The sequence below is a fragment of the Papaver somniferum genome, chromosome 2 (genome assembly GCF_003573695.1).
Source record: "Papaver somniferum cultivar HN1 chromosome 2, ASM357369v1, whole genome shotgun sequence".
Classification (NCBI taxonomy): domain Eukaryota; kingdom Viridiplantae; phylum Streptophyta; class Magnoliopsida; order Ranunculales; family Papaveraceae; genus Papaver; species Papaver somniferum.
Window position 1 is genome coordinate 144,518,407 of NC_039359.1, and position 12,522 is coordinate 144,530,928.

Consider the following 12,522-nt stretch of genomic DNA (forward strand, 5'->3'; position numbering starts at 1 on the left):
GACCCTCATTCTGCATCCAGGTATGAGTAACAAGCTATAATATACGCAGAAAATGACAGAATAGGGTCAATGCATAAACAAACCATTATGTTGTCCATACACTACTTTCACTATGGACTTGTTATGGACTTAAACTGGTTAACATATCTCCACTAGTTAGTCCTACATTTACTTAAACAAACCATTTCCACTACTTACCTATAGACAGAGATATATAGGGGCATCTGGATTTGCTCGCAGTAGCAAAACAACTAAGCATTTTTAAGGTGTAACGTCAAACTCTATATAAGAAGTTGCGTAGAGGAAGATAGAGATGAAGTATTGTACTGTCACTACGAGTTACACATGCATATTAGATGTGTAACGGCTAGTTACACATGCTAATATGCATGTGTAACTAATGTTTACATATGCCATATGCATATGTAACTACTGATTACACATGCATTTTGTACTCAAACAAGAAAACACCCCAATAAAAAACTAAAATGCCCTCCTCATTTAATAAACTGAAACAATGAAATCATTAAGATGGACCATATTTTCAGTTCCAAAGAGAACAACATACTTTTTTTTAATCTGATTCACTACATGTCTAATAGCCATTCTAAATTTTGCGTAATGTGACTGTCTGACTGAGAGGAGGTAAACATTTACTTACTATCCAATGCGCACTCTTTCAGTTACACATATCAGTTTCCTAAACCAAAAAGATCTGTCAGACTATAATTAGTAGTAATATCTTACAAAACATGAACAAATCGAGAGGCTACTCTAAGATATGAATGTATTAAGTTCATATATTGTTAACAGACATCAACCTAAGCCTTATTATCTCAAATTAAAAATTAAAATCAATCCTAATAACTAACTTACCTGATTTCAATCCCTATTTTTTCACTTTACCTAGCCTGCAGATCCTCTACATACCAAATATTCACTGCAAGCAACACAAACAAGTTATTATATACAAATTGACATTGAAAACACCGCCATCAGCACCAATATTGGCTCCAAATCCTCATCTATAACCTGCACTTCCTCCACCACAACCTCCTAGAATCACAAACTTAATGGAACAGTTGAAACACTCTGCAATTCCACCGCCACTGCTGAACATGACACCTCCACTTACTTCTCCACCACTCAACAGGTCAAAAATCCCCCACTAAAACCTGCATCTGCGCCACCACCACCACCTCCTCATACTCAGCATGGCTAGAAGCCAACAAGTATCATTTCCAGTAAAGGTTTCTTCCAACATAATCAAACTATGGTAGAAGATTAAACTGCCAGTAAAATTGAAAGCATAATTTCGATTAGATATATAGTTTGTGTCATGAAACTGCATCTGTTGTTATTGTTTAAACAATTGAAAATAAATTTCGTAAAATTATCTATCAAGAATAAAATGAAATTGAAAATTAAGAGTGGTTGAAATTAAAATTAAAACTATGGGTAATAGAGACGATGATTTGCTGATATCAAATCTCAAATCAGTTTATAGATCGGAGCTACAATTATATTTACGTCGATTTTGATGAAGAACAGATCTGAAATATTTGTTCAAAATTCTTCAAAAAAATTACATCAAAACAACCAGAGTGAGTAGATGTTGTAGATTAAAGATCCAAACTATGATCAAGGATCAAACAACGAAATCGAGATTCGTTTTCATATTTTTTTCAAAACTTTTAAAATCAAACTTCAGAGATTTTGATTTCAACTCGAGATTGATAGATTAAAGCTCTTAATTAAATTAAAAAGGATATGGAAAGATTAAACTTACTTTGGTTCATTTTTGTAGATGTTTCTCTTCGATTGAATTGAATCGAGTTTCTTTATGCTCGGATTTAGGTTCGTATCATTTGGTTGATTCTTCTTCAGATCTTCTCATCACTGAAATCGCAAGAACACGAGTTGTTGGCGATGTTTAACTGTGTGAGAACTTGATTTCGAGAGAGAATAATTGTTTCAGATCTGGAAATGAAGAGAAACCATTTCTACAGGAGATAAACTCGTCTGGAAGAGAGAGAGACGAAATCTGAAAATGAAAAGAATCTTCTGATATTCCTCTTGTTTATATACAAAAGGGTAGTGTTGTCATTATTAAAATCTCTAATAATTAATTATGGGCCAGATCCGAAGAAAATTTGATATTTTGGGCCTAGTAATATCATTTTCTTAAAGCATGGAGTTGATAGTGGATGATCCATTTAGTTGGGCTTCTATATATTGAACCCATATAATAGGGTGATTCTAGTATTTTTCACAAAACAAAAACGATGCTAGCAAAGACCAATTATATAGCTTCATGACAAGCTAAAGTGTCGTTTCTTACAGATTTGCCCGATTCAAATTATTTTTTTGCTTAAACCGTAATCATGGTCTTTATTATAATTAATTAGGTTAACCCCGTAACCAAAGTTAAGTTAAACACTGACTTTACTCTTTCTTTCTCTCTAATAAACAGAAAATATCTGCCATTTTTTTTAAGGAAAACACTTCACAGATTCACTCACCAACCGAACTCTCCACTCTATACTCCTCCTCTTCTTCTTCAATGAAACCCTAGTTTCTGTAATTTCTGTGAAAATGAAGACTTATTCTTTTTCTTTATTCATTACAGTTCTTTGCTTTACTTCTTCTGTTGCTGCTGCTGAAGTGACTGAGTTGGATCGGATTGATTCAAACGATGGGAATATCACAGCTACTGCTTATAATAAGACATTGTCTGATTTGAAAACAAGACAAGATAGTTTTGCTGGTATGATTGATCGAGCTTTGGAGAAGGAATTCCCTGATAATGAGCAATCTGGAGGAGGTACGTTTTTTTTTTTTTTTTTGAATGTTTTAAAAAATTTTGAGTTAGGGATTTGAATTAGTTCGAGTTGGAGTTGAAATTAGTTGTTGCACATCAATTTGAGGTAAAATTAGGTCAGTTTTGGATACTCTTGGTTGTGATCTAATTTTAAAGTAGTTGAGTAATGTCTCGATTTTAGAGTTAGGTTATACATATACTTCGATAGGAAACCGAACTATAAGATTTGATCATGATTTGGGGATTTGAACATCAACAGATGCAAAAATGTTGAGAATTCGTACTCCCTTTGTGCCTTATTATAGAATGTTCAATACAAACTACAATAAATCAAACATTTGATACCCATGGATCTAAAAGTATTTTATCTTGCTGGATACCAAGTGGAGTAGAGACATTATGGTTTATAGTGATTTGGAAATTACAATGTGTGCGCTGCAAATGGCTATAATAAAAAGATGATAATCTAAACTAATATTTTGTTTATCAAGGTAGAAGTGGTAAAATATGAGGGTGATCGTGGCAATAAGACGGCTAAAGTCAGTCATTTCTTAGCTGTTTAGGTACCACATTTCTGCTATTATAGGATGGCTCTTGAATGGATCCTAAATGACTCATTTTAGTGGTCTCCATGTCATGGCCGTCTAAGGCATTTCCACCTTTAATCTATTTTACCTCTGTTAAGCACAAACATCACTTGTGGTGCATGTGTAGAAACTCCACACTATCATAGTAGAGATGAATTAGATGAAGTTATAAATAATTCAATGTGATAAATAATACATTGTAGAAGTTTTTAAAAGGTTGAATTGGAGAACATGAAACTGCAATAACATTTTGTCTTTTGGTGATCTGGCAGAAACTGATGCTGGTAGCTTCAACAATACTGTTGCTGGAGACAAGGTTAGTGAATGTTTATAATATACTTGGTGTGTGCATGCACATTGGGTGTATCATTTATATTTGATGTTAACCACATAATTTGCTGGACTGATCTTGATTTGCATTATAAATGACTCATCCTCTTAAAAGCTTAGCTGTTAAAATCATCTCAATACAATGAACATAGGACATGAACAGAAACCTGGTAAAATGTCTGACACAGTGACATGAAAAACCCAGCTTAGTTCAAGCCTCTTTACACAAGAGATGTAGTTATGTTTCTTTAACTGAAGCTGTCGTCAATTGTATAGATCTTGTAGATATACATGTCACCCAACAAGTTTATATAGGAACAGTGCTTTTAGCATTTTTTTCAGGCTGAAAAACTTAGCAATTCTGGAATAAATTGATGGAAATATTGGTCAAATGGTGATTATAACTATTAATATAATTTATCTATTGTTACATCGTCTCAACTAGTTTTACAAGAACAGTGAAATAAAATGTACTCTAGGTCGATTAATTCTCTGCAATACTAGTAAATTTTCATCCTTGCGAGCTTCAAAACTTATTAATTTGTTTGGAAAGTAATAGGATACTCTAGACTTCCAGCATACGGAACTATCTCCATGTCATTATATTGTGAGACTTCTTCCTCGGGAAGAACAAAGAAATCTATTCTTGCTTTTGTGGAAAAATATCTTTCACCACATAAATTAGATACTGCCACGACATATGCGGGCCTGAACTCAGAACCTCAAATATGGATGTATGCCTTTTAGTTTTACAGCTGGACTATCCAATGCTTGGTTCCGACGAACCTTTTCACCGAGGTGCAAAATGTGCTACACCTAAAGAATAGGATTTGTTTAGAGGAATGGTATTCCTGTATTTTTCGGATCTTCATTTATCTGTCTTTCTCTTTCCTATTTGAGTTTGTGTTGGCGTATTCTATTCTTATTCCTCCACTGGGTAATATCTTCTTGTATTTTTTTTTTGTTCATCAGGCAGTTTTGGAAACTGTAGCTAGAGTTAACCACAAGAAAAATGAGACTAAGGAAAAGTATATGCTTCTTTCATATGATTAAATTTCTTCCTATTTGTTAGCACAGAGAGAAGATGGTTTTGAGTGGAAGAAGCTTCTGTCTTGCTATCTCAAGTTTAAGTTCTCACACTGTTTTTCGTCTTGTTTTAGGTCTTTCCAACTACATGATGTTTTCAACAATGAGAACCGAGAGGAAGATACCCCAACTTTAATAGATTCTAAGGTATTTTTTTTTCCTCAATGGAATTGGGGACTCTCACATGATTGGATACTTAGTTAGTGCATTTATACATTTAATAGATAGCAGTGCAACTTTAAGTTATTTTTCTGCTTAGATGCAACACAGAAATGAAGTTGTATTCACGCATTAATATTTGTTCTTTCAGAGCAATGTATTCATAATATCTAATACCAAATCAAAGTACCCTGTTCTACAGTTGGATTTAAGGTAACCTTATTAAGTTGTTATATGATATATAAAATATATATTTTACCTGCATGCACTAATTGTTACTTTCAAATTTCTGCAATTCCAGGTTGATATCGGATCTAGTAATCGTCTTTGTATCTGCAACTTGTGGGGGCATCGCTTTTGCTTTTGCTGGACAACCGGTCTGTACACACTTTACTTCCCTACTTCTTTGATACACAGCGGATCACCTTTTCTCTTTATAAATGCTAAGATCCAACCATTAATATTTAGCTTCCAGGCCAATTCTTGGGGTTTTTTTTTGATCGTTTCTAAATCCTTGCAGGTCATTACTGGATACTTGTTAGCAGGCTCTGTTATTGGACCTGGAGGCTTGAGCTTTATTAGCGAAATGGTGCAAGTATGTTCTGTTTTCTTGTCTTTTATTTTTGTACTGTATAAACAAGTACATATTTTTTAGTACATAAAGCAACTTCATCAAGAAATAGTGCTTCCCCCAGATTTTAATTGTAATGTACCTTCAGATTCACCATAATATTAGGGTCTGGTGCTTATATCAAATATTTTAGACTTTCAGTACCTATCCCCAAAATTCTGCCGTATAGCAGCATGAGACATGGTGTTACGTTTGTTACTACCTTGATTCCATTGATGCAGTATCCCTGTGCTGTACCTATTGTCCCCTGCTAATGCATAATTTCTTTGACTCTGAACTCCTCATTTTCCTAACCAAGTGATCTATAAGGATGTGCTGTACAACTTCACTGCTGCCTGTTGACCAATTATTTCTCAGTGTCTTTCATTGTCGCTGCTTCTTTTGTCACTAATGAGTTTATAAATTTGTCAAGAAAACATTCAGTTTCTGACTAGATTATCTTGAATCACTTAATATCATCCACCCCTCAAGAAATAACCAAAGGATTCTCCGCGATTAAGCTCTTTCGTGTTAGAAGTGGTTGAGTGAATAAATACGCTGACCAGAACTAGTTACCTACATGTAATTGACTAAAGCCAATGCGGATATCATCATCTGTATTTGTTTGTAGTAAAGGTGTTTCCTGTTTGTCTTTCTGTAATTTCTTATAAGAGTTCATTTGTACTTATTTTCGTCAAAAATAAAAATAAATAAAATAGAGAAACTTACTTTTGTCCTTTTAGGTTGAAACAGTTGCTCAGTTTGGTGTGATTTTTCTTCTTTTTGCATTAGGCCTGGAGTTCTCGACGGCAAAGGTATGTATATTTCCATGTGCCTTGCTTTTTGTAGATTTTGAAACTCTTGGACTCATGTTTACAAAGTGTCTTCCTTCATATGTGCAGCTTCGAGTTGTAAGATCTGTAGCTGTTCTTGGAGGCCTGCTACAAATTTTTCTATTTACAAGCTTATGTGGCCTTTTAGCCTCGGTATGTCTAGTACATCCATGAACCATTGCAGAATGTTTAACGGGATGTTCCTTTAGAGGAATTCTTTGAGGTGCATAGAATATTTTTGTGCATCTTGATTGGAATGACATAAAAGGTTATTTCATTCCTTTTCGACCCCCTGCGCTTATTGCAATTTGTCATCTAGGCATGGCCACATTTTCTATTTCATTTTCAATGTCCGTCATTTCATGCTACTGTGACCCAGATCTTTTTCTTTCATCATAACCAGACTTTTTACTTCAGTGATGCAAGTACCGCATATCCAAACTCCAGTGTCCGGAATGGTTGAATAATTAGGGTATGCTGTTTGTATATGTGTTCTATTCTATTTGCTAAAATACTGATGTATAGTTCTGCTTTCTGCAGTTATGCGGTGGTAATATCTCAGAGGGAATATTTATTGGCGTGTTCCTGTCAATGTCCTCAACAGTTTTGGTAGCTCTTCTATCTTTAAGAAATAACATATTCCTTATTTGCATTTTAAATGATTGGCCAACATAATAGGCTGTGGTATATCTATTCCAATAGCTAGGAGAAGACAAACTACAGTAGATTCTAAAGCTCCCTATCAATTAACTCATGTCTTTGGATCTTTTAGGTGTATTTCCGATCTTGAATCACAAAGTCCCAAAGTGTATCTTTGAAACTGTTTTTGCTTCCAACATTCAGTTTAGTGGGATATAAAGATGCCAAGTATCTCGTGTTCATGCAGGTTTTGAAGTTTTTGATGGAGAAAAATGGTATCAATGCTCTCTATGGCCAAATCACGGTTGGAACTCTTATCCTCCAGGTGAAGTCTCCCCTGCTTGTTTTTCATTTCGAGACTTACATCAACTGTAAGATTCTTGCACATTGTTTCCCTAGGATTCCATTTTTAGAGTTGGTGTCTAGTGCTCTAGTGCTGGGTGGACACTACAATACTTTTCTATATACTTTCTATGTATTATATGTACACATTTTCCATTGTCTGAGATGTTGTTGCCACTTTATATACCAGGATTGTGCTGTAGGTCTGCTGTTTGCTCTGCTTCCAATCTTGGGTGGCACTTCAGGGATTCTTCAAGGAGTTATGTCCATGACTAAGTCGTAAGTGCACAACCTTTGGATGGCCATCTTTTCAGTTTTAAAGTTTAGCTCTTGCACTATTTTAGTTTGTGGGAAATGCGACTCTTACAGCATACTGACTATGTTGACCAGGTTGGTAACATTGATTACATTCTTGGCCATTCTGTCAATATTATGTCGAACTTGTGTTCCCTGGTTTCTCAAGCTGATGATTAGCCTATCATCACAGGTTAGGGTCCTATTCCCTACTTCGTTAAATTTAATGCGTGGAATTATCAAATTATAAATCGTACATTGTTCTCCTTCCATTCAGACATACTAATGTGTAACAAATGCTATGGTGTTTTATCTCTGCAGACCAATGAACTGTATCAGTTAGCAGCAGTTGCCTTTTGCCTGGTTGTTGCTTGGGTATGTGACTTCTGAACTTGGGCAGTTACCTGCAACTTATACTATTGTTGTTGAGTATGCATGCATACTTGTATTGTAAGATGATGATTTCTTTGAGTAAAACACACGCTAACCATGCTCTAACTCTTACTTAATACTCAAAAATACTAAAGCATATTTTATTTGTCATGGAGAAAAGGTATCTTTGTTGTTCGATACCTCCTAATATTCTGATTCATGGATGTTATCGTTCTCTCAGTGCAGTGATAAGTTGGGGCTCAGCCTTGAACTCGGTTCCTTCGCTGCGGGGGTGATGATATCAACAACTGATCTTTCAGAACATACACTTGAGCAAGTAAGATATCTTTTGATGTTTATTTCTCTGGAAGTTGTTGAGGTGCTAGATGTCTTTAATAATGCATTGTCTTGTGCAGTTGTGCTTATTTAGCAATCTATCGTCTAATTTCGTAGATGGCTGGATATATTCTGGAATGCATTTCTGTTAAATATATTTTTGGTTGGAAAAATTATTTCGTCCAACTCCAGATAAAGTCAACAAACTAATGGGTCCAATCAGATTATTGTTCTTTCATTAGAATGCTTTACTGTTGATCAATAATAGGACAATAGAGTCTGAGAGTAGTATCTAACATATCTTATGCCTAAATGTATATTGGCTATTCTTGGTGGAGAATGTTGGGGTATGATAGTGTAAACTTGTTCTGATGACACATGTTTTCCTTTTTGTAGATTGAACCAATTCGCAACTTCTTTGCTGCTCTTTTTCTTGCCAGTGTTGGAATGCTGATCAATTTTCACTTCCTTTGGAACCACGTTGATATTTTATTAGCAGCTGTTATTTTGGTCATTGTTGTGAAAACAATTGTTATCACTGCTGTTGTCAAAGGATTTGGATACAACAACAAGACCTCACTTCTTGTAAGATCTTATCTAACTTCTTAGGCACGTAATATATTTGTGCTTCATTTTCAGTTCTTGTTTTTCTGGACAAAATGACGTATACAGTTCTTAATATTTGTAGGTTGGATTGTCACTAGCCCAAATCGGGGAGTTCGCTTTTATACTTCTCAGTCGTGCGTCTAATCTTCATGTGGTAGAGGTCAGTTCAAGCCAGTACTAGTCTCTTTTTCATTCGGTCCAGCATGTTAATATGGATCTTGCAGTGCCAATAAAATAGCATACCTTAGCCGTTGATATTCGCTTCTAGGTTTTATTTTTTAAGAAAAAAATCAGCATGTACCTTGAGGTCCTTCTGATCAAAGGGTTTTATTACATATTATTATCAGTTTCACGTCACAGTTCGAAAATGGTGTTATGTCTCCGCGTTTCTTCTTTAACTGGATCTTAATTGCAATTTTACTTATTTTGACAGGGTAAACTGTACCTGCTGCTTCTTGGCACAACAGCTCTTAGCCTGGTATGTAAAACAGTTTTGTAAAAGACCTTCAAATCTGATCCTAGATAGGGCTTATCAAACTACCCTTATTTGAATAGTTTGAAATCTTGTGCAAAATTGCTAAATTCATGGACCATGACCTACGCCATCAAATGTATGCACTTATATGCATTTTCAACTTTATCAAGTGATCTGGTACATTTGGTCACTATCAACATTTTGAGACCAAGCAATATATTCTTTTCGCTGTTCTGACTATTAGGCATGAGTTGTATGATACCATTTTATCATTTTTTTTTTCCTCAGTGATTAACTTGTTAAAGCAATTTTCCAGGTGACTACTCCGCTGCTTTTTAAATTGATCCCAGCTGTTATACATCTCGGAGTGCTACTGCGCTGGTTCTCCCCTGATAGCAGTCAAATTGAGGTAATATTTGCGTCTTCATATCCATCCTCCTCTTTTGACACTTCTGCTGTGGTTATCCTCTAATATTTGTAGACGTGCCATGTCAAAAATTATATACTAGTTAGCTACGATCCATATTTATCATGCTCTCTATTTTCTAGCCACTGCCCTACTTTTCTTTGGAAAATATGTGGTCCACAGCTAGCCACATTTATCTGAATTGGTGTGAACTCACATGGGAGCACCTGAACCATATATCATTGCATAGACAAAATGTGACAAGCCAATACCCTCATATGGGACTGTACATATCAACTGTCATCATATTATGCTTTACCACCATGGTCCATATAGCATTACTTCTTTTTTCTTAATCGTATACTGGCTATAGTATTTTCCCTTGTAGGAGATTTGTTAGTTTTAACTGTCAAGAAATTTATGACTTCGACTTCCAGATAGCATATAAAGGAGATAACCTTCGCTCAGACAGCTTAAAGCGTCTACCCTTGACGAATCTAGGTTCTCACGACTCTTTTAAACATAAAAATGAACCAGAAATGGAGTTGCCATCTTTAGCTGATGGGCTTCTAACTATGGCGGACAGGTCTTTAAGAGTGCAAAAGCGGTAGATAAGCTTAACGTACAAGCTTAACGTACAAGCTTAACCAACACACTAGAGTATCGGTTAGACGGGATCTGAAAATGGAGAAACTTCAATGGATTTTGAAGATTGATAATTTTTGTTTCTGCTCCAATTTTGTGTATCATAGGTCCCAATTGTAATCTATTGTAATGTAATTTAATTCATTTGTTTCCCCTTAGTTGTTTATAGTGAAATTTGTTGAACATGTGAACTTATGCTTAGTTCACTTGAAGCAAGTGTGATAGAAAAAGGTTTTACTGCAGTCAATATATAGTTCATCATACCATCCTCTTTTTCATTTTTCTGATCATCCTCTTGCAATCTATCATTTACACTTGAATCAAATGCTTTATTTGGCTCGTCACCGGATCCGTTCTTTATAAACAAAACCTAGCAGCCAGATATCTTGAATCACCAATATTCTTCTTAGTGTGTATTCTTGGGGAGTTGTCACGTGAACAGTTCAAAAAGAAAAGAAAGAAAAAAAAAAGTAAAAGAATCCGGTCAATGATTCTTTCCCACTGCTTGAAAGAGGAATGCTTGAAATGATGCAACCACCACTCTATGACATAGATGACTAAAACAAACCCTAGTAAAATGACTTGATTGGAAACATTATACGGAAAAATGGTAAACATGAGGACATTGAAGTAGATACACTACCTAGTATTACCTGCTTAACAAAGAGTGATAGAGAGATTCAACTACTCAGAAGCTATCTTGTTTCTTACTCTGCTTCCACCAACCAGAGTAAGAAAAAGTCATAGGAATCTTTGTTCACACTTCCTCTCCATATCATCAAGATTCCTCCCAAGTCAATTCATGTACAAGAATCTGTATAGCAGGTAAAATGAAATAATCAAGGTAGTTGCTAGTTGGTGTATAAAAAGTGATGGACACTCTCTGATGCCACTGTAGTACAGTGGTTAAGTCATTTCCTGAGTTCAAAACATCTTAAAAGTTGGATCTTTAAGCAGTAGACACTTCAGAATCCGCGCGAGACCGCGAGCAGCTCATGGGCGATCTGGGAACCGGAAATGAACAAATTTCAAGATTTGACAGCAAGAACTGCCGCAAACTGGTGCACATAGACAACTAGGAAAAAACACCCATATATGCTTTCACTTACCATAGAGAGAGGTTTGATGGGAACAAATGTAAGGGCTTCAAAAACTGTAGGAATGGTCACTTTCCCATACAACTGCACTGACACATAGAAACTACGGTTTGGAAAGAAATAACGAGATAGGCCTCTTATTTTCGTATACATTGAGGCCGGCAATTGCTGCTGGTCCCTTCCCTAGCTAGCTAGATTGAAACAAGACAAAGAAGTGTCACAGCTTGTTGTTGGAATTTATGCGAAAGTATATATATCTTTAAAGAATGTATGGTTAGCATACAAAAAAAAACTTGGACAATCCAAGTCTAGATGAATGTCCAATTTAATTCTATCTCTTTGAGGATAAGGTGGTTATATTAAGGATTCTCCTCCATGGATTGTTTTGCGGCAGGACCATATGTAGAACATTCGTACACTGCAATTTGTCTTATTTTCTAACCCCCACATGAAATGAACGGATGTATGATGTTTACTTGTTACTCCTAGAGGGGGCGAAAACAACAATAACTAACATGCCCCCCTCCAAAGAATTGTGCACCAACGTTTTTGAAACCTTGGAATTGTGCACCTTTGAAACCTTCGGACTTGTTGTTATAGAGATGCACAAATGAGTGTGTTTAGAACTTAGAAGTACACGAACCATCTTTAAAATGGTTGGTTAAACATCTTCTTAGGTAATTAATGATGTAACAACAATGGATGTAAATTTGTTTTGGTTGATAAGATGGAGAATTAGACACCAAAAAAACATGTTAATCTAATTTGTGGCAACTCTAGAATTGAAATCTTTAGAAAATCTTAGTTGATAAGATTCTACGCACAAAACAAGACACCAGGACTCGCATGTGAACATGAATTACAACTCATTTTGATTGAAACAG

At 35.5% G+C, this 12,522-nt stretch overlaps 1 protein-coding gene across 4 annotated transcripts; it reads left to right on the forward strand.

Moving 5' to 3' along the window:
• Nucleotides 1-2,463: 2,463 nt before the first annotated feature.
• Nucleotides 2,464-10,807, forward strand: LOC113349343 (K(+) efflux antiporter 6-like). 4 transcript variants are annotated; one of them, XM_026593315.1, is made up of 20 exons: nucleotides 2,464-2,824; nucleotides 3,681-3,724; nucleotides 4,711-4,766; nucleotides 4,899-4,971; nucleotides 5,135-5,196; nucleotides 5,285-5,360; nucleotides 5,504-5,578; nucleotides 6,337-6,408; nucleotides 6,496-6,579; nucleotides 6,967-7,035; nucleotides 7,313-7,390; nucleotides 7,598-7,686; nucleotides 7,798-7,894; nucleotides 8,023-8,076; nucleotides 8,315-8,410; nucleotides 8,806-8,994; nucleotides 9,098-9,175; nucleotides 9,449-9,493; nucleotides 9,807-9,899; nucleotides 10,483-10,807. In XM_026593315.1, the coding sequence occupies exons 1-20, from the start codon at nucleotides 2,596-2,598 to the stop codon at nucleotides 10,528-10,530; spliced, it is 1,707 nt and encodes a 568-aa protein (XP_026449100.1). In that variant the 5' UTR covers nucleotides 2,464-2,595; the 3' UTR covers nucleotides 10,531-10,807. The 4 variants fall into 4 exon arrangements, with proteins under 4 accessions (XP_026449100.1, XP_026449098.1, XP_026449099.1 ...); XM_026593314.1 differs by having other exon boundaries at nucleotides 2,465-2,824; nucleotides 10,334-10,807; XM_026593313.1 differs by having other exon boundaries at nucleotides 6,337-6,579; nucleotides 10,334-10,807.
• Nucleotides 10,808-12,522: the final 1,715 nt, after the last annotated feature.

What these genes read in the sequence shown, in the direction of transcription:
- LOC113349343 (XM_026593313.1), top strand. Translation starts at nt 2,596, where the DNA reads ATGAAGACTTATTCTTTTTCTTTATTCATTACAGTTCTTTGCTTTACT. An exon ending in TAATGAGCAATCTGGAGGAG is followed by an intron (nt 2,825 to 3,680) that starts GTACGTTTTTTT and finishes GTGATCTGGCAG; the next exon opens with AAACTGATGCTGGTAGCTTC. An exon ending in TTTGCCTGGTTGTTGCTTGG is followed by an intron (nt 8,077 to 8,314) that starts GTATGTGACTTC and finishes TCGTTCTCTCAG; the next exon opens with TGCAGTGATAAGTTGGGGCT.